Source organism: Hippoglossus stenolepis, chromosome 9, assembly GCF_022539355.2.
Source record: "Hippoglossus stenolepis isolate QCI-W04-F060 chromosome 9, HSTE1.2, whole genome shotgun sequence".
NCBI classification, from domain to species: domain Eukaryota; kingdom Metazoa; phylum Chordata; class Actinopteri; order Pleuronectiformes; family Pleuronectidae; genus Hippoglossus; species Hippoglossus stenolepis.
The window spans coordinates 9904783-9927312 of record NC_061491.1 but is presented as its reverse complement, the minus strand read 5'-3'; the positions used below and the strand labels follow the sequence as shown (position 1 = coordinate 9927312).

Genomic DNA, 22530 nt, shown 5'->3' with positions numbered 1-22530 from the left:
TGTAGTGAGATCCAGCTTCTCTCTACTTTAGCCACTAGAGTGCGCACTTTGTGCACATAAAGATCCCAACTCAGATGATCAGGGCTGTGAGCAAACATATTGTACAGGTGCTTAATTCACACAGAGTTTATGTATTGTTGTAATGCAAAATACTAAATGAATAATCTGTCAACTCTTGTCTATTCAGCAAAAGCTCAAGTTTGATTTACATATCACAGCACGCTTCCCTACCTCTGCTCTCTGTGCAGCGTCAGCTAACTCCCATGAAATCTAAACCTAATCCTTATTCAATCTTGCTTTGGGTGTTTAGCTAGAAGTGAACCTCACGAGTTCCTGTCGTGCAGCGTCTCCAGGATGAAGCAAGAATACTGGCAGGCTGTGCACACACTGTTTAAACTGTTCTCAGCCTGTGCCTCATCTTTCATCGGGAAAAACAAATCACTGAAATGTCACAGAAACAAAGTTATTGTACAAACCCTTCCCAGAACCAAGTAGAGGTATTTGATCTGACGAAAGGGGATTTTTGGTTGTGTGTCAAATAACCTTGGGACGCCTCCAAAGGAATCTTGATGCTGCATGTTTCTACATCTGCGATTAATCAGACCCGTGGCTCCAGTCCCACAGAGCCAGATGACTGGGCTGTGGTGGACCTGCTGAATCACTGCACACACAGGATGGAAAAAATATTTCAGCTAACTTTTTATCACCGATCTGAGATGAAATCACTGTTCCAAAAGCAGTTTTTCATATCTGCTTATTGTCTGTAGTACAGTCCGTTCTTGCATCAGGGTTTTTTCATCGTGCACGTGCGGCGCAGAGCACAAAGAGGTCACTCAGGAGCCCTTCAGAGGGTTAATGTAAAACTCAGAAGGGAGTCAGGCATCAGATATCCATACTGGACTGTTGTAGCATCTGGGTGCCCAGAGAGAATGAAGAGAAACCAGCAAGATGGAGCTTTTATAAATCTGTCTCCATTTGTACCTAGTGAGCCTGCTGGATTACAGCATTTTTCTCTCCCTCTTACTCCCGCCTTCCCTCCCCCAACTCTCTTCCCCTCTCTCTCTCTCTGATGTCATTGTTGCCTGCTCAGTAGATGCTGACGCTCAGCTCAAGGCTGCGCTCTCAGACTCAACTTAATGATGCTGGCTGCTTTTGCTGACCAATAGGAATATACAGATAGGAATAAAAAAGTGATGTCAGGTTCATTACAACCCAAGTCCATAAATTGTCCGTGATATGTGTTCGTCTGTGTTGCAGTTAAACTGTGTGTGTTGAGGCCTGTCGTACTCAGGGTCACTGACCCTCTTCTCTCTGTCATCCATCATCCGTGGTGTCTCTCTTCTGGATTTGCTGACAGCCAAAATATGCAGAATCGTCTTGGAAGAACAAGTCCTCGCTCTGATGTGATTTACTGTCTGAATAGTAATTATGTGAGTGACAGGGGAGGACGGGAGTTTTATCCACGTGTCCTTAAGGAAGCACTTATCTACTTATGAAGGTATTATTAGCAAACATGTATTAGAAGTCAAAGTAACAACGGAAAGGCCACTGTCAGCGTCAAAATGATAAATAATGACAAACAAAGTAAGTGGACTGCAGTAACATATTCTGCTACTATTAGCTGGTGGTGTGGCGGTGGTAAGGCGGCGGGGAGTTCATAAAATATTATGCATTATGATGGATTATCACTATATAAAATACATAGCTTGATCATGCATCATCAATCAAGTAATATGATTTAATAATATGGCGCACAGGGCCATATTACAAGGGGCATAATTATCACACACTCTTACTTTTCATTTTAAGACTTGGGTCTTTGGAGTGTGGTACTGCACCTTTCTTCATTTCACCTCTTCGTTCCACTATTCAGAAATGAAGCCAAATGATCTCAGATACGAGCAATGGCATCTTGTACATTTGGAGACAGAGGTTGCACACCGGGGACGGAGCTGCAGTATCGAGATCCTGCCGATGCATGCACTCGACCAATCGTGAGTCAGTCTCAGCTGTCAATCACATCCAACGAATTCAAACCAAACTTACCAGAACAAGCACTTGAACATACATCAGTGGGATAAGATCTATAAATGGCACACACCCTCTTTGAGAAAAATGTATTTCACGTGTACTTTGATGTTTTCGTTTGGTCTGTGTCCCGTTCTCTAACATGGAGGAGGCAGTCAACCACTAGGGGACGATCGAGTGGCTTTGGCTTCACTTTTGAGGAGCCGTCACGTCGGCCATCTTTATATACAGTCTATGGTCATTAAACAAACAGTTTCTCAGCTCAGCACCTTTAGACCAATGGTTCTTGTGGCTAATGTTAGCAAACGTTAACTACTGCTGTGCAACTGACTCAGGTCTCTTACTTAAAGACTCTCACTCTTATTATAATAAGTCATTATATCTGTAAAATAAAAGTGGCAACTGTGATCCAAGAACGTACATCTGCTTATAAGAATATGGAGACGTGTATATATAGCACAAAATGGGAGTACTCAAGAAAAGTACAAAAACTGTGCATAGAACAGCTTTGAATCATTATTTCCTCCATCACTAGATAATAAATGTTTGTTATCATTTTGTGGCTGTCGAGTGGGAGAGAGAGTACGGCCTGTACAGACGCCCACTGTGTTGTGAAATGGTTTGGATTAAAAAAGAAAAAGCGTCTCAGAGCTCGTTCCCCTGCTTGTGTCCGCTGCTGAAATAGGCCTCTGCTTGACCTTACTGTAGTCAGACCTATCTGCTGCATTCTTCACCGCCGTGGTCACGTCCCTCACAGATATAACTGCACGCTGCAATACACTTTTTCCCTAAATCAAATCCTCCGCAGTCTGTTTTCCGTCTACTGGAATTCTGTTTTACTGTCCTCACAGTCTGAGCGTGTGAATCATTTTACCAGGTGTGCTTTTTTTTTTACACATACTTGGGTGTTCTTGCCACTGTGCGTGTGTGTGTCTTTAAAACCCATTCAGAGGAAATTACTCTTGTGACTGGGCAGAGTTAGTCAGGCTTCAGTACAATGCTTCATTCATCAGGCCTCACTGGATAATAAACCGTCCTCCATGAAATGACGACGACAATAATGTTTTTGGCCATTTCGCTCTCTTTTTGTGGCCCAGGTTCATTTTCTTCTTCGTTACTTTTTAGAATCTACCCGATTTTGTTGAGAATTTGGAGATTTCACTTTCAATGTTGTAATTTCTGCCTGATATCTTCACCTGGATTTGCATGATCATATTTCTCCCTGAGAATAAACTGCTCTGGATTACGAGGGAGAGCTAGAAGTTTGCCATGACTAAACTTGTGGCTAAATAAACTGATGACAGGCCCTCCTCTTAAGAGGAAGATGGGGGATGGCAAAGAAAACACCATATCTTAAAAGATTATAATTCTGTCATCTGCTCAAACAATTTCCTTTGTGTGTGTGTGTGTTTCTCCATGGCCCCCTACCCTGCCTTAGCTTTTTCTTAAGAAAGTAAAACAACAAAGCTGCACAAAGACGAGACAGACACCAAAGATTCATTCCCAACCAAAACAAGCTCTGGACTGAAAATGGAATTCATGCTCCACTCCTTCCTTGTTTTCATTTTCTTTTGAATACCTCTCTCTCTCTGATGATTAGTGGCATTTGGTTTTGTTAACACACACACACACACACAGGACAGGCAAATTGTTTCAGCCCCTTCAGCCCCTCTCCCCTCCTCCTCTTGTGGAATTCTGTGTCCAGGGGAGTCACTCCTCTCTCCTGCTGCTCTGCGCATTGGTGAGTCTGCAGGGCGAACGCTCTCCACCGAGGAATTCAACGGGAGCTGCAGACGAAAAGGAGCTGGCTCTTCTCTCTCTAATACAGGAGGTGTACACCCTGTAGTCTGAGGCCTCACCTGCCCTCCCTCATCACTCACCCTCCTCCTCCTCCATCTCCTGTCTGAGCCTTGCACCTGTTCTGACTCGTCAGCCAGGTGAAGGGGATCCTCTGGCCTTACACTTATTATTCCAGCTGACCGTCGCTGCAGGGCAATTAGGAGCCCAGTCCATTCATTGGACTGAATTGCTGCTTTGCTCTGTATCGCTCTCTTGCTCTCTGTCTCCCTCTATAACCCACCTCCCTTCCCTCCCTGCCTGTCCCTACCCCCCTCCCACGCCATCTCTGTCTAGCCCATTCTGTGACTGGTTGACACTGTGGTTGTGGGGACGTGTGGAGCAGCAGAGATTCCCCTGCAGGAGCGTGGATCAAATGGAAAGGACAGAGAGGAAGAGAGGGTGAAATATATCATCTCGTGGAGCATAGAATCAGTGGTTTCAGCGTTGGACGGCTGACAGACAAAAGTTTTAAAACTCCAAACCAAAGGACTGTGCAGTTGGAAGAGCAGCAGATATGAAAAGCCAGACTGTGGTGGTGTCAGTGGCTCTGCTGGCCCTGTGCTGCCTGTTGATACCCAGAGGAGGGGAGAGTGCTGGGGGGATAGTTTCTCTCCGGCAGGCTGAAGGGGGCCGGCGGGCAGGGGATCACCTGCCAAATGAGTCCCTGGATGATCCAGAAAAAGAGCAGGGACTTGCAGAGGACCCCAGCCCACTAGGAAGCCGCAGCAAGGCCAGAAGAGACACAGAGGAGGCTGCACAGACAGGTCAGTGGAGAAAATCATCATTTTAACTCTAAAAACACAAATTTTCAGAGTTGACTTTAAGTAATCAGATACTTTACTCAAGTAAAAGTATCAGCAATGTAAAAATTCTCCATTACAAGTAAACGTCCTACATGAAAAATCCTATTTATGTAAAAGTAGCCTACTATTGAAATGTTTCTTTGGTCCCTCTAACTGGTGACTTATTATACAGGACATCTTTATTTGATTAATACAATGTGTAGCAGCATAGTGGAAACGGTTTGAACTACTTTATTAACAGATATATATACAGGGACACCAGATTAATCTGAGGGAGAGGATGAGGAAAAAACAAAGCTCTGTTATATATATATATATATATATAAAAAAGTGTTGTAATTTAAAAGCTTTTTAGATTTTTACATTAATATATCATATAATATCATATTATATGATATCATATTATATTCATCTGATCTGTATTGTTCACTTTTGGTTCAATATGTTGATATACTACATCAAAGTAAAGAATTCATTATCTGGTCATATAGGCAATGATGTGCTGAAGATAAATATATTCAAAAACTACCAAAATAGCAGAGTTCTCCTAAGGGTTAAAGCTGTCAGACAAATGTAGTGGGTGAAAATATTTAGATCTCAGATTTTGTGCAGTACAAGAATGAAATTGAATCAAATATAAATATCCAAGTAGAGTACTAGTAATGTGGATTTGTACTTAAGTACTGTATTTGAGCAAATCTACAACCACTGCAAGTTGGAAGCTAGGGGGGTGGGGGTGCACCAAACCCTTGTCCTGCCCAGGGTACCCATATGGCTAGTACCGGCCCTGCTGCTATGTTACACAGACGAGACATCAAAGCTGTTGGGGAATGGTCTGCGTTATGACACAGCATGGAAGAGCAAACACAGACACAAACACATACGTTTGGTCGGTGACAGCTCAGGCATGAGAAAGTCCAAGCACACACACCTGTCCACTACTGCGTCTCCACAGCAGGGAGGACTGGAGCAAAGGGTTTTCTCTTTTTCTGGCCTTTTTCATACCAGACAGGAAGACACTGAGTGGAGCATCTTGCACACAGATTTTTACGACACTGGCCTTTTCCACCGCCTCCCTGTATGATTAATGCTGACTCCGAAGCTGCAAGAGTAGGGTTTTTATGACTAATACACTTTAAAGATAAGCCTGAACTCTAACGTAACTTCATATGTAATAGATACCACTCCAAAGCAGCTCTTGACTAAGTCCAACTGAGGCCTTTCATGCTAAGATGTTGCTGAGGTGAGAGTGATGTATTTAGAGTATCTGGTTGGGTTTTAGGTCATTAAAAAGTGGATTGTGGTGAATGGAGCAGAACTAATGGAAAGAGAGAGAGAAGTGTTTTCCATGAAAGCCACTCAGGACTTCAGACGACCTCAGGGGGAAATTCTGATGGACCTCAAGCAACCACTGAAATGTGTCTGGATTTTCCTCCTGCTGTGTTTTGACATTGCAGGAGAGAAATTGTTGATTAATTCTCAAACACATTGATCCTTTATGATACACACAAAAATACAAACCTCTGAGTTTTACTTGTGATGTGAATCTACTTTCATTGATTAATGATTTGGGGTCTAATTGTTATTTGCACATTGTGACCTGCTTGTTGGTCTTTATTAAATGATGACAGGCAGTGGTGGAGGTACTCTTAGAATTGAAAGTAGAACTATTTGTAGCCTATTCCCTAATGGAACAGTCTACTACATCATTATCCACCTACTGTATATGTTGTTTGATTCAACAAATGTACAGACTATTAATAAAAGGAAGCTGCAGATGATGCTCCTGAAAATTTTGTATTATCACATTTATTAATGTCTGAGTCTCGTCGCCGGCCTCTTGGTGTAACGCAAAGCATTGTAAAGATGTGGTGGAGTAGAAAATAGACCAACAGATACTTGCTGATATGGAGTAAAAGTGAAAGGTACCTAAAAATAAGTAGTGCAGATACACAAAACATGTTTTTTAGTGCAGTAATGGAGTAAATGCATTTTATCTCCCACCACTGATGACAGGGGATTTGTGTGGGAGAATTTGTAAAAATTAAATATTGATTTATGAATAAAATGTTATTCCAATCATGAATGGTACTGTATGTACTTACAGTTACAAAAGAAACATAAATTAAAACGTATCTCCTCCCTTTGATTTCCACATCTGTCCAGATGTTGCGGGCAGAGTGAGGCGAGCACCCGAGGAAGGCAAAAAGAAGAAGAAGGACAAGAAGAAGAAAAAAGAGCCGAAGGACCCCAACGCCACCAGGAAGCCCAAAACTGACAAGAAGGGAAAGAAGAAGGACAAGAAGACGACCACAACTCTACCACCGACCACAACTCTACCACCGACCACAACAGGTGAGGACACAGTTTTGACCTACTTCAGTGACTTTGACTTGAAATGAATGCCACTGACCCTGTGTTGTGTCGTCTGCTGCCACCAGCCATCCCGACGGAGCCGGAGCCGGAGCCGTACACAGACTACTCCTATCCTGATACTGGTGAGTGGCACCACCACTTGGGGTTGGGGAGGGGGATTCAATTTTACAGATCAGTTTGCAGATTTTCAAGACCCTTCATGGCATAATTATGAATCTATCTGGACACAGGCCATGACATAAAACTCTCCCCTTATTATCTCAAAGTATAGAGCTGATTTGGTGCAACTATTTCCACCATTAATAGTAAGAAAAAAAGGCAAAGCATGAAGGATTTAAAGGGGGACTCCACCCAAGTAGCACGTCAGAGTTTGTTTACGGGTCTCAGTGAGAGCTACTGTCATAGTTGTATAAAAAGCCTTTTGTGGTTCCAGAGGGAGCTGTTTCAAGTCTGATTAATTGCTTCAAGTGATTTCACTTGAGTCAGCGTTGGCTGGGTACGAAGAGTACAAGTTTGAAAATGAAAAAAAAAAACATTTGGAGGTGTGGAGTCGGATAAAATGTTAGTTCACCAGACCTCTGCAGCCCACTCCTCATCTCAGCTTGAGGCTAGTGGCTGGAGGAAGCATTAGGTTCAACTAGCATTACACACCAGTCTCTCAGTCTGAACTAAAGTTGAAATGAGGTAGTAAAATAAATTGTAATATGAGATGTAAAAAATGAACCGTTGCTGCTCTGCCAAATACCCTCTTCTCAGGAAAAATAAAGAATAAACAACTTTCCCCTTTACTTAAACTTCCCTTCCTACATGGTTGTTTTAAGGTTTCCACATTTCAGTCACTTCCCATTTAAAACCCAATTGAGTAAAAATAAAAGAGAAGATAAGTATAAAGTTGTGAATCCTCCAAAATATCTTTGCTCAGACATTTGAACCTGTCTGCAGCCATCAGTCTTTCCATCTGTTTTTCTGTCAGACAATGATTACTGGAAACCGGAAGATGACTACTGGGAGGCTGAGACAACGCAGCCAGAGATTCCCACCACAGACCTTTCGTATGACGACTGGAAGCCGGACGAGGGAGACCCTACCGCCCCTGTGATAGACGGCTACGATGACTACTGGAAACCAGAGGAGAAAGATCTGTCCACGCCAGCGCCCGACGCCTACGATGATTACTACAAACCAGAGGCGAAAGATCCGTCCACCCCAACTCCCGATATCTATGATGACTACTGGAAACCTGACGGGAAAGAGCTGTCCACTCAAACGCCTGACGCCTACGATGACTATTGGACACCAGATGAGAAAGAACCATACAATCCTGTGACTGATACCTATGATACCAACTGGAAAGAGGTGGATCCAACACCCCCTGCCCCTGAGGTTGATGGGAAGGCTGGGACAGATGACAATGATTACTGGGATGCCACATGTAAGTCTGAATCTTTGTTTCTTCCTGCTTTGTTTTGATCGAGGATGTTTGTGGGGTGACAGTTTACAAGGCATAAGAGGAAACTGTGGGGAAATCACTGGGAGTCATTGTAGCCACAATGAAAAATGATTTACGTGCGTAAGCTGAGAAAACAAAAAACATAAGGCATCCCGAATGTACTCAACTTAAGCGTCAAGTTGTGTCAGCTCAGTTTAACAAGGTATACTCACCGAAAAAAGACAGTAGGTGCCAACTTAAAAAAATACTCTATTGGTAAGACACAAATAAATTGAAGTTATTTTTGTAATCAAGTTGGTAATCAACACTTTTTTGTGCTGTTTGTACAATTAAACTTAACTTTTCTAGTTGAGGTAACTAATAAATGTTTGTCCGGGAACTTAAAAGTCTAAAGTAGTCATGCCTGAGAAATTAAGTTGAGCCAACAGCTTCTGGTTTTTACTGCAAGGTTGTTAAATTTCGTTTCCAGTTAATGAGTCACATTAGTAGAAACGTTCTAGAGCATTTGAACCCATACACAGTGCATGCTGGGTAGTGGGTATGGACCTAACTCCAACAACTTGATCTGATCAGATTAGTGAATCATCAGTTGGACATGATTTCAACACACATTGTATACAGCAGGTTCTACAATGGCTCCACAGCTGAACAACACAAGACAACTTTGTAATGAGTCACAGATCAAAAATTATTATGGGGTGGGGGGGGGGGGTTGTATGCTAGCTGAACAATTTGTTTCTGGAGAACAAATTGGTGTTTTCACGATGAAAAGAAAATTCTGTGATGGAGTGTTTAGAGGTTGAGTAATCCTGTGAAACTGAATTTAAATGACAAGGCACAAAACCATATTTTATTGAGGGTTACATGTGTCTATGGCTACAGAGGATGTAATTCATTGACGTCCACTGGCTGAAATCTAACAAATACAGCCCTCTAACGACCACAACCTTTTTAAATAAGGCCAAATAACTAAAACCTGGTGACTAACGTGGTTTACTTAATGCAAACTTCATGCTGAAAACTTTTTTGACTGCAGCTATCTCTTCCAGCCGTCCACCACCTGAGGTCAGCAGTTGACGTTTAATTTTTCCGCAGGATCAGATGCTGGAAACTGTGCGTTGTGTGGCTCTGTGACACGCGTCTGCACCAGACTGGACATGTTCTCATTACTCTGTGTTTCCAGCATACTGAACTGAACCTCTGCTCTTCCAGCATTTCCACTGATTCATCAACACTGGCCCATCACAGGCTCTTTTCTTTACATTCCCCTGTTCCTCAGACTGTGTTTGACCTTCTCTTTTCTTTCCACTCCACTCTCGCAGTTGAGGTGCCAGACAATCTTCCATTCCCTGACGGTAAAGAGGTCAGCCCTGAAATCGTAGTGGAAACTCTAACAGGTAACTGCTTTGACTCAAGAAATCCAGTTAATATCCATCAATCCATATGTCAACTTCCCAATTAGGGAAGTCAATTTGTATCTAATGTTGAGATGCAGCGGAAATGTCCGTTCTCTCTGTGCCTTAAGGCCAAGAGCAGATGAGAACTCATGAGTGATTCAGCACATGGGCATAACATTATAGTGAGTCTGTGAACTAACCTACTTTACAGAGAGGAGTGTGTGGGTTAGCTTTGTTCCACAAAGTCAACAAAACGTTCCATAGTCTTGTTGTGGAAAAAAAAAAAACCCTGTCATCATATTACAACTGTGTTATGATTCTTGTAAATGTAAATTAAAGATTTAACAACTTAATCATGGTAGGCGTTGCAGAGGCATCCAAACACTTTACATTTCATGTGGTGGAGTAAACCAGGGCTGTACTAACCTGTAAAACTGTGCAGATTAAACCAGTTAATCTCTTAAATTCTCACTTTTGATGTAGTGGTGCCTGAGTGAATTAATTGTCTTCTTTTTTTTTTTTTCTTTTGCACAGAGGAGCCCACAGCCACTCTTCCCTATGAGGGGACGTGGTATGATGAATACGACGAATATGGAATGAGTATGCACAAACACATTCACATACACATAGTCATACACAAATGTTTTAAATTAAATCATTAGATCTACTGTTTAGGCTCCATTGAGGCTTCTGTCAACAAAGCAAACAGCAAGGAAAAGGAATAAACAGCATCCGGGTCAACAACCTTCCAGATTTACTGTTTGTGGCTCGTAATGGCTTAAAAAACCCAGACAGAAATGCTTATACACTGCTGTGCATGGGGTCGCTGTGTTTATAGATATCACTATAAAACTATCTGTGGTTTTCTAATTTTCCTTCTTCAGGGAGAAAAGAAGACGAGACAGACGATAAATGGGTGGAGAAGGAGAGAGAGAAAGCAAAGAAGGAGAGAGCGAGGGAAGAGAGAGGTAAGAGAACCCAGATGTGGATCTTTTCTTTACTTTCATAACACCTAACGCGTCCGACGACATGCGATGATGTCGTTGCAAAAGCAAAGAACGTGACCTCTGACCTCAGCAGCCAAAGAAGAGGACAGCTCAAAGGTGATCACTCCCTTGGATCACATTTCTGTTGGGAAGAGAATGCAGATGTTATTTCCACCACGCAAGTATCAACAGCGAGCCTTTTGTTGCTTACCTTGAGTTGCGTGACGGGAACAAACGTTCATTCTTCCAAAGCAAAATCGGAGATTAAGTCTGTATGAAGTTGAGAAATCTCTTGTGAGCAAAGAGGGGGAGAGGGCGAGGTGAGCTGACAATGATCCGCATGGAGGGGATTAGAGGGAGTGATAAAGAAAGAGACGGGAGATGTTGTAGTGTTGTGTTCACATCACATTTAGCTCTTTTTTGTGTCGGCTGTGTGCAGAGTTGTTAACTGGTAGTTGAGAGGTCGAGCCTCGAGCCGATGATATACAAGAGTGTCAGTACCGTGTCAGTAGGGCACATGCTGTGTGCATGCCTCACTGACATATGGGTTCAAGGTGAAAAGCATCTTTAACTCACTTGGAGCAAAAGCTTAGACGTTTCTGAGGCTGAATCCCAATGTTCCCCCTCAGGACTGAAGCTCTGAACCCTCACCGACTTATCTCACATAAACTGGTAAGTGACTGAGTGTGAGCGGCAGAGAGGGATTCAAATTGTATAAACAGGAACAGGACAGCTGCACATTGAACAATAATACGTTACTGTGACAGGTTTAGGACATTTTGTTTTACGCTGTTTACTTTTTTCTCGGCCAAGGGGCTTAAGGGACCGACTGCCAGGTATCATGTTCACAATCAGAATCAGGGTTTACTGCCAAGTGGATTACACATACAAGGAATATGATGTAGTATTTGTAGTAAATTTACAAAAATGAAAGTATATAAATATGTAAAAACCCTAGAAAAAGATATGTACAATTTTAACATTTGTACAATATCACTGTCCACAGAGAGTTCATGTTTCAGACTCTCAAGTGGACGAGAGGCCATTTTAAAATAATTACTTTACTCTTTTTTGGAAAAAAAAGCATCATTATGCAAAAATAAAAAATCAATATGACAAGCAACTACACAAATTCTGGCTATGAATCAGCACATAGCTGTGTGTTTATACTTATATTTCCTGCTTGTGCATGTGTGTACAATCAGTGACTTACAACATGTTTTACACTCCTGCTGTCGGTAAGCTTTCTGGCAGCCGTACTCCCAGCACTGAAGTTCACTGTCAGAATATGAATAATGATGTTGATAAATGGGATTTCTCTTCAATAGTAAACTCTCTGCGTCAGGATGATCTGAGTTTGATCAGAGCACACTCAGAGACTGGGAGGGAAATCACAACATCTGGGATTTTCTTTTCTTTTCTTTTTACTGCCCCTCAGCTTTTGCAGATTGTTGGCAAATGTAGTGAAAAACAGTATGAGTTCCTGGATCATTTCTGGTCAGAGAGCGGAAATATTCCGCCAAGTCGGTGCATTTTGCATTAAGACAGTTTTTTTCTTCTGACCTCTACCAGAGAGAGCACAGAAGCTGAAGGAGGCCGAGGAGCGGGCCAGGAACAGACCACGTGTCTACAAAGAGCCTAAGAGTGAGTCAAACGTCTGCTTAAATCTAAATGACATAAAAACTAAATCTACATTACATAAGCTTTGCTAATGCAAATAACATGTTGTTTTATCTCTCTGTTGTGTGTGTGTGTACGTGGCAGAGTGTCCTCCACTGGGGCTGGAGTCCCACAGGATTGAGCCAGACCAGCTTTTAGCCTCCTCTATGTCTGAGTATAGTTTTGGACCTTCGAGAGCACGACTCAACATGCAGGTAGACGATCAGGGCAGAACTTAACATGTACAGTATATACTGTATATATATATATATATATATATAAATATATATATATACACATTTCAACTGTCATACTGCAAGACATTGATATAAACACCAGCTACCAACCACATATATATATATAATTACTGAGTCACTTCCAGAAGCTGCTTTGGTAACTTATGCTCAGCGATCTTTATAGTATATAATAATCATTTTAGCAGCTTAGTTAATAAGTCTTGCTCTGCCTTTTAGAGACCCACAGATATATCGGATGACCGATAATATCGGCTGATATGAGCCTTTAATAGATGTATCAGTTTTAGCTTGCGGATATGAAAACTTTTATTTTACAGACAAAAATAGACAGAGAGATGCGCATTTATGTTTTATGTAATAAAAAGTTCCATGTATTTGGTTGTATTTGCGTTTTCTCTTATCTAGTATACTTATTCATAATAACGTTAATAATTAAACTGTAAAATATCAAGCCTCACTTTCTTTTCTTTGGCATAAGAGTTTGATAACAACATCTTAGGAATCATTGACACTTTTGTTTAATATAAATATTGGCTGGTACTGGTATCGGAAATGTTTTACTCCCTAATATCTGTATCTGCCCCAAAAATCCATTTTAGCACTACTGCTTATCACTGCTGTTTTTTGGTTTTAACTCCAAGCTTTCCTGTGCACAGAGTATGAATTTGCTCAAAAATAGAAATGGAGTTTGTGTTAGTCAAAGTAACCAGCATGTCTTCTGGCCTCTGTGGTTCTTAGGGCTCTGACGATGAAGACAACATCAGAGGTGGAGCGTGGTGTGCAAACTCAGAGGACAGAATCCACTGGTTTGAGATCGATGCTCGCAAGGACACAGAGTTCACTGGAGTCATCACTCAGGGACGAGACTCCCGGAATGAGTGAGACACACACACACACACATACTGCACACACGTACACACACTGCACACACTTTATCACCCATTCCTGAATTCATCATGTTGCTGCATGTTGTCTTGTTGCAGGAGTGACTATGTGACATCATACTTCTTAGCGTTCAGCAATGACAGCAGAGAATGGACCACCATTCATGATGGATACGCTGACTGGGTGAGTTAACCGGAAATCTTCTCACTTCCCTGTGCACCGTGTGTAATCTATCCCTCCCTGACTTGCTTTCCTCCGGTCTGCACATTCTCGTTCCAGCTGTTCTTTGCAAATAGCGATAAGGACACTCCAGTGATGAACCAGCTGGCAGAGCCTGTGGTCGCCCGCTACATCCGGATCATCCCTCAGAGCTGGAACGGCTCTCTGTGTATGAGGCTGGAGGTCCTGGGCTGCCCACAGCTTGGTGAGCTTCGTAAACCCACCAATACATGCATGCACACAATAAAACACACACAATTAATAATGTATTTTGTTCCCCTCTGCCTCACAGATCCAGCTGATGCACAGATCAGGCAAAATGAAGTGACTCCGGTGGATTACTTGAAGTTCAAACATCACAGCTACTCAGAAATGGTTGCAGTGAGTATCCCTGCACGGCCCCTTAATGTCCACCAGCTGATTAAATTCCACAGGAAATCCTTTGACTAAAAGAAAATAAATTCCCAGGAACAATTGAACACTGATCCCGGAGATCTTCTTTAATCCACTTAAATAATAACTCATATTAAAACCACTGCAAAAGGCCCATTCCTTCACAATTAGGTATTTCAACCACCAGAGGGCCACACAGCCGTTATACGCTAATACAATTTCAATCATCAGCTCTTTCATTATTAACATGATAACAATGACAGTACTTGCGCACTAAGTTTACTATCATCCCACAGCTTATGAAGTCAGTGAATGAAGAGTGTCCCAACATCACCAACATCTACAGCCTGGGCCGCAGCTCCAAGGGACTGGAAATCATGGCCATCGTCATCTCTAGCAACCCCACAGAGCACGAAATAGGTGGGAATGTGTTTACAGGACCATGAAACAGGCCCTTTTATTAGATTTGTTGATTATTATCACAATCTATTTTTATCATGCATGAGCAATACCAAAATAAAACCCTCAAAAACATGTGTTTTTTCCAAGCAGAACATGCACAACCAGCTGTTTTCTTTCAGACTCTCTAACACTAAAATTATTATTGGTGGAAATTAAAACTGTAGTGTTGTGTCTTGGCACCAGCCATGATTCCAGTTAATCCTAATAAACACCAGGTGGATGTGTGAAGATTATGGTTAACAGACAAACAGCTACAATCTTGTGTGTCTGTCTGCGCAGGTGAGCCGGAATTTCGCTTCACGGCAGGTCTCCATGGAAACGAGGCGACAGGTCGCGAGATGCTTCTTCTTCTCATGCAGTATCTGTGCAAAGAGTACAAAGACAGAAACCCCAGAGTCCAGCGGCTGGTGGAGGGAATACGCATCCACCTGGTGCCCTCGCTCAACCCTGATGGACAGAAAGAAGCTTTCGAAGCGGTCGGTGGAAAAAATTCAAGTTTGCAATTTAGCAGCAAACCAAAAATCCCACCAAAGAAATGATTCCTTCATACAATTTCTGGATTCGCAGGGATCGGAGCTGAGTGGCGTGACCACCGGACACTTCACTGAGGATGGCTTTGACATCTTCCAGAACTTCCCTGACCTGAACGGAATCCTGTGGGATGCTGAAGATAAGGGAATGGTGCCAAAACTCACCCCCAACCATCATGTGCCCATACCAGAAGGCTTCGAGACCAACACCTCGGTAAGGACGAGGGTATCCCAACTCACTAATCATAAATGCTGAGGATTAAAACCTTCAGCTAAGGCGACTCGTCACCAGTTGTAAGTATACTGCGCTGGGGTTTCCTTCCACTCCTGATCCTGATCTTCCTGTTTGTTGTTCCAGATTGCAGTGGAAACCAGGGCCATAATCTCCTGGATGAAAAGCCATCCATTTGTGTTGGGTGCGAACTTCCAGGGCGGGGAGAGAATTGTGGCCTATCCTTATGACAGCTTACGTCTCAACAAGCCTGCCCAGAGCCAGAAACCCCACAGCCGCAAGAAGAGACAGTAAGACCTACTCCCTTCTTGTTTTCCTGTTTTACACACGTTTATTTCAAAAACGATCATTTTCCCTGCTGAAGTTACAATCAAGTTACATTATTCAACTAGAATAATTTCTTACAGGTATGAGGAGGAAGCTTTTGATGTGACAGATTGGGGAAGGGGTTACCAAGAAGAGCCAGAGGAAGACTGGAGAAGTAGGGGATATGCAGAGCCAGAGGAGGAACAGAGGGGTCATGGGTATGACCAGGGTCAAGACCGTGGGTATGATGACCGTGGGTACGAGCATGGATACGACCGTGGTTACGATCAAGGTAACGACCGTGGATACGATCAAGGTAACGACCGTGGATACGATCAAGGTAACAACCATGGATACGATCAAGGTAACGACCGTGGATACGATCAAGGTAACGACCATGGGTATGACAACCGTGGGTACGACCACGGCTACGACAACAACCACGACAACAACCAAGGTTTCGAACACAGAGAGGAAGAGGAAGATGACAGAGGAAGAAGCGCTGGCTACCAGTACTCCGAGCCTGAGGAAGAGGCCCGGGTGATTGCAGACGAGTCCCTCTTCAGGTGGCTGGCTGTCTCCTACGCCTCCACACACCTGACCATGACGCACACCTACCACGGCTCCTGCCAGGGAGACAATGCTGGAGGTGGGCATGGCATTGTCAACCGGGCCAAATGGAAGCCAATCACAGGCAGTGAGTAGAGGCCTCTGGGTTTATTATAACTGTCTGCATGTGGTTACAGCACACCCTCGTGGACAATGTGTGCATTGCGAGCTGTGAGGTTAATGCTTGTGCTTGTGCATCTCTCCAGGTATGAATGACTTCAGCTACCTCCACACCAACTGTTTTGAGTTGTCCATATTCCTGGGCTGTGATAAGTTCCCCCATCAGAGTGACTTAACGTATGAGTGGGATAAGAACAGAGAAGCCATGCTCATCTTCATGGAGCAGGTCAGTCACACACACAAATACAGACTGCTTACATCTAGTATGTACTTAAGAGAACATGCTATTAAACATCTTTTCATGTTTGCTTTGAGCAACACTTTGTAAAATGTATTCCATCCTATAATAAGCCTGGTTATATCTGGCTAATGTGAACGGCCAAATACGACAACCTGACCAGTTGAATTTACCAACCAAGCCCTTTAATTTCTAGTGGCTAGGGATGAATTTGTTACCGGTTTTCACAGTGTACCGTGGTCAAATTCATGATGGTTAATTGTAGCACTTCAATCTTGAATTACCGTGATCACTATGGTGATTTGGTTGATGCTGTAATAGCATGAGCTGTTAAAGCTCTGGCCATAGGTAGCAACTGCTGGCATCCACAGTCACTAAATTGCATGGGTTTAAGAAACTGATTGTCCTGGCCCTCAGACATTTGGGGTCAATGTTTGTAACAATTTGTCAACCTTCTCTCCTCCACTGTGCTTGGTTTGTGTGTTTATTTTATGTAATCAACATCTGAGATTGGATTTGTTTACACATGGTTGTATTGTTCTAAGATGTACATATTTTGTTCATAATGGTTGCATCGCTTTTTTATGCACATTTGATCTATTTATTTATGGTTTCATTCAAACCTGCATTACGTAAAGTTTTCTTTCAAAAACAAAAAGCTTCTTTATTCCCTTCGTTCTTCAATGTTAATGCTGCACATTTGATATGGTCTTGGTGCTATATTATTATTCTTACTGATAACAAACACAATATTTTAATATAAAACTTGGTGACATTACTTCCGTTTGTGTATCGATGCTTTTTCAAAACTTTCAGCACATTTTAACAATACTGCAATAATTTGTCACTATGATCATAATGTTCACACCATTTCATCTCTACTACTGGCATGGCTCATTTCCCCCCTCCTCTATCTAGGTGCATCGCGGCATCAGGGGCATTGTGAAGGACCAGCAGGGGAACCCCGTTGCAAACGCCACTGTGTCTGTAGAGGGGATAAACCATGATGTCACTACAGGTCTGGTGAAAAACTTCATCTCTATTCCCCTTCCCGAGTCAGAATACAGACCCTCTGTGCTAAATACTAAATGTTGTGTCCCGTCTATGATATTGTAGCTTCAACTGGAGACTACTGGAGGCTGCTGAACCCAGGGGAGTACCGTGTGACAGCTCGAGCTGAGGGCTTCTCCTCTGTGACCAAACTCTGCGTGGTGGGTTACCAGTCAGGAGCAACCGCATGCAGCTTCAACCTGGCCAAGTCCAACTGGGACCGCATTAAACAGGTAAGACATATCCACCCTGATCCGACCAACCCCTCAGTACATATCAATCATGTACTTGATGAAGTAATTTCTTTATTTCACTGCAGATCATGGCCCTCCATGGCAACAAGCCAATTCGACTCAGCTACAGCAACAGCAGATCACATTATACTCCAGTTACTAATAACAACCATCGTGCGGTCGATAGCAACACTGGGAATTCGGCTGAGCGGCGAAGGAGGCTCAAAATAGCTCGTATCCGTCGCCTTCGACAACAGAGGCTATTGAGACTAAGATCGACGACAACAGCGGCAACAACGTTACCCCCAACAACAACAACCACAGTTCCCACAACGCCAGAGACCACCACATCCTGGTACGAATCGTGGAACACAATGGAGGGACAATCCTCAACGCCCGGCGGGTTCACAGACTCCATCCTGGATTATAACTACGAGTACAAAATTGATGACTATTAAACCAAACACACACTGCCTGTTTCTATAAACAACTGTTTCCCACTTGTAGTTCTCACTGCCATGTTGTTCTCCAAGCAGGTTGATGAAGAATCAACAGAGCAATGGGAATGTAGAGAATATTAACTCTATTAATTGTATAAAGATAACGTATCTATTACTTAACACTTGAAACAATGGCTCTTCACAGACATTCACCGTTAACAGTTCAAACTGCATTTTTCCTGACTCATTATTCAGTTGTTTTTTTAATAAAGAAAGGTTTATTGTGGATGCACATTAAACAAATTCATGACATTGTTTTAATTTCACCAGAGCTGAGTTATTTACAGTATCTTCCTCCATGGCAGGAATATTTTTTACATTATGAACACTTGCTAAAAGGTAAAGAGGGAGGGGAGCAGGGGAAGGGTCTTCTATCATGTGTCTTCAGATACAGATGGTTAGAAGAGTTATTTTTCAAATAAAGGCTTGTTTATACAAAATGCTTGTGTTCTCCTTATTCAGCACATGTGTGAACAGTGATTTCTGTTTGCCTTTTACAAACTAATGAAAAAAGATCTCCTCAAAAGGAAACATTAAAAGCAACCTCATAAGACCATTTCAATAGGAATTCATTCACCTTTATGATACTGGACAGCACCAGTTAAGCACTGGTTGTCACTATTGGCCACATGTGGAATTGATTAGCCTCTAGTCAAGAAAACTGAGTCTGCCTGTTCGCAAATAGTGTCTTAAGATCTCAGTCTCAGTTTGCTGTACTGTGTGTGTGGATATGGACCCTCCTCAGTGACTGATGTTCATCTCACTTTCCTCATCGTCATCAGCGGAGAAGGCAGAGAAGCTGACTGGCTCACATTCCAGAGTGCGTAGATTGACCAGGCACGCAGTTTGGGTGCTGCTGAACTCTGGGACAGTAACCAAAAGGACTTCCTGGCCATCAGCACCTGGAGATGTACCGACACATCAACATAAGACAGGGAAACAATTCAAATGGAATATGACTAATAGTAATGCAAATATTCAGTCCATTTGGAGTGTAAATACAGACCATGTTGATCATCCAACATGTTTTAAAGTATAGATGAACAGGTCAAACACTGACCTTTGATGAGCTTGGATCCATAGCTTGGGGCGTTGCCACTGAAGTAAACATGGGGACACTCTTCCAAGATGAAAGGGTCTTTTTGGTAAAATGGGAAACAACCTGAGACAAAACGTACAGAAAACAGTGTGAAGGATTTAATAACATATTGGACAGAATGTTAGTGTGTTTTATTCTGCATCCACTTCTCTGACTTACCAAGAGTATCAGGTGCCGTAGGGGCCAGGTGTCTGAATCGTAGCGTTTCCTCCAGTATTTCCAAGTGACTGTCCATGCTGCTGTACCTCTGAATGTCACAGACATTCTGTCCCGATGTGCCCAGGAACCTAAGTGGAAAGAAACATGAACAGGCTCCTAAACATATGTCACACAAATTTTAAATAAAACTTTAAATGCAAGATGGACAAAAGCGCATTTGTTCAGTAGAACTCACCTAATTCCATCAATTTTGGCCTGGTATGGATTGGATGCCAGCTGTAGCGTGGGGTACACTGAAGACAGGGGGAACATGCAGCGGTGGAGAGGCTGCTGTGGGAGGGTGTAGTTGGTGGGGTCATATTGGCCCGGCATTACATCCACTGGAACAGAGGCCTAGGACAGCACGAGGCAGTGGCACACAACATTAGAGCCCATAATATTACCTTCATGGTACTATCACTTTACTAATAAAGTCAACATTTCTGCCAAAAACTGATAGTTTGCGCTTTTTAATGTTCTTGGTATTAGGGCTGAACATTTTATACATAACCATTAAAAATGAAAAGCAAGAAGACTAAGAACCGTTCCATCAGTCTGCGTATGATTTCCTCCTCTTTGTTTGTAACTGATAAACAAACTAACACCAGAGAGTGGTGTGTATGCCCCTTTGACATTGTCTCACGTGTTAGTTGTATGTGGGAGATGCAGACGTGACACGAAAGTGGGGCAACGGAAATTTTCTATTAATTCTACAAATGATACATTAATGGTAAAATGATCATCTCTGCACAACCATAGTAGGTGTCAGAAATGTTTAGTACTCTGAGCTTAACTGAACACAGCCAGACAGAGAAGATGTAGACTCACTACGAGCTGAAGCAGCAGCTCATCCAGCAGACGAATGGCGTCCACACTGCTAGCCTGAGTCTTCTTGGTGAGGTATTTGGCCTGAAAAACAGATGGACGATAAAATACAGTAACACTACAGATGCAAACAAATGTATGTCGAGGATAAATGACTTCGAGTCACCCTCGTTGATGCATCCTTGTCCTGGGTGCTTTGGCTCAGGAGGTTTCCAGCCAGTAGGACCCTGGAAATGGTTGCTGCCCCGCTCTGCTCCCCCTGGTCACCGAGCTGACCAGTTACCATGTCAACCAGCAGCTGAAGCCCCAGCATACTGTCGGCATGAATACTGCCAAGACCAAGTCCTGAGGCCAGGAGCACAAACCTGAAAACAGACAAGACCAATAGAATGGATTTTCACATAACACTGGGATTTGACTTGTGTGTGTGTGTGTGTTTGTTTATTCACCTGTCTGAGCTGAGTACAGGCCTTGCAGTCTGCAAAGGGAGATCAGCTGTGCAAAAGTCCTCAACTGTGAACTTCCCATCATTCTTCTCAGCTCCATATATAGCAATAATGCTACCTAAGAGAGAGAACAGAAAACACGATGGCATACAAGAGATATGTCCCAGATCTTGTCATCATGTGACGTCCTGGACACAAGACGCTGACCTGTGACACACTTGTCTCTGTCGATTTTGCCCTCGAGCTTAATTCTCTGGAGCTCGTCTTCCAATATCAACTCATCTGTTTCACTGATGTATTTGGCTCGTGCAGGCTGGGGCAGCAGGTTGTGCTGCAAACGAAAAGGAAAACACTGAGATGGTGCACAACAGAGGTCATTTCATTGATGGTGGATTTAGCCTATCTGCCTACCTCCTCACTGATCTCTTTAAGGATAGATGGCTGCAACTCCATGCGCTTGAACACGGTGCCCACAATGCAACACTGTTCCCCCATCTGAAGATCACACAGATTTCTGATGAGCACATCGGATCCTGGAAAAAAGACGAACAAGATGAGACGATACATGGATATGATAGCACAACAACCACCGAGATGTATGCAAGAAAATGTGCAGGGCTTACCCCATTTCTGCTGGGCTCTCTCTGACAGCAGGGGCCGCATCTGCATGAGTCGAGCTGCGTAGATGTGAGCATACTGGCGACTGAAGCTTCTCTCCCCGACTATGAAGCGCTCGGAGCAGGGAGTGAAGACCAGAGAGGTCCGCTCGAACACCGGCCCCTGGTCCTCGGAGGCAGGGCGGCAGAGCAGAGAGGAGCCCTCCTTCTGGGCGCTCAGGTCGGAGAACATGACCGTCCTGAGGCGCACACACAGCGGAGAGGTTAGTGGGCATCTACCTTTCACCGTTACACGCACACTTCAGGACTACCATGTTTATTTATAAAAGGGATTTAACAGCCTGGGTGACAGCCGCATGAGCTCCTTCAAAACATTGTCCACTGTTTTTTAAGGACACCACCAATGAAACAGATTTAACGATCTCACCTTGGAAGAAGGAAAGTCCACCTGCCGCTGTTGTCCGTGTGAATTCAGCTGTGCGGTTATACTGTACTAGTGTTTATATTGTATTCCTTCCCCGGGAGCAAAAGTGTCACTTCCCGCGAAATCATCCGCTCAACATCGCCGGTTTTTTTCAAGATGTACTCGAACTCTCGCGAGAACAAAACACGCTTTTCTTTTTCAGTACGTAACTCCGCTTGTGATACAAAAACCTAACGTGGCACAAACTTTAACGAAGACGAGCTGGATTAAAATTATATATAAAATATAATACACAACTTTAAGAAGAGAGCAGTGAAGCTTTTTCGATTTTCTCGCTCCGTCGCACAGA

At 43.1% G+C, this 22530-nt stretch overlaps 2 protein-coding genes across 2 annotated transcripts; one reads left to right on the top strand and one right to left on the bottom strand.

Annotated features, from left to right (window-relative positions):
• Positions 1–3743: 3743 nt before the first annotated feature.
• aebp1b (AE binding protein 1b) lies at positions 3744–19012 on the top strand. The gene is made up of 22 exons (XM_035165215.2): positions 3744–4631; positions 6837–7025; positions 7112–7168; positions 8020–8478; positions 9819–9893; positions 10428–10493; positions 10778–10861; positions 12452–12523; positions 12644–12753; positions 13534–13673; positions 13779–13863; positions 13960–14104; positions 14192–14280; positions 14589–14712; positions 15034–15230; positions 15322–15498; positions 15643–15806; positions 15924–16519; positions 16638–16777; positions 17708–17807; positions 17906–18072; positions 18159–19012. Exons 1-22 carry the CDS (start codon positions 4382–4384, stop codon positions 18528–18530), a joined length of 3858 nt encoding a protein of 1285 aa, XP_035021106.2. The 5' UTR covers positions 3744–4381; the 3' UTR covers positions 18531–19012.
• On the bottom strand, positions 18739–22520 carry pold2 (polymerase (DNA directed), delta 2, regulatory subunit). Its single transcript, XM_035165216.2, has 11 exons — positions 22185–22520; positions 21764–21996; positions 21552–21673; positions 21348–21471; positions 21144–21258; positions 20861–21059; positions 20698–20778; positions 20066–20223; positions 19831–19958; positions 19633–19734; positions 18739–19474 (listed from the first exon to the last, which is right to left on the bottom strand). The coding sequence occupies exons 2-11, from the start codon at positions 21987–21989 to the stop codon at positions 19314–19316; spliced, it is 1416 nt and encodes a 471-aa protein (XP_035021107.1). The 5' UTR covers positions 21990–21996; positions 22185–22520; the 3' UTR covers positions 18739–19313.
• Positions 22521–22530: the final 10 nt, after the last annotated feature.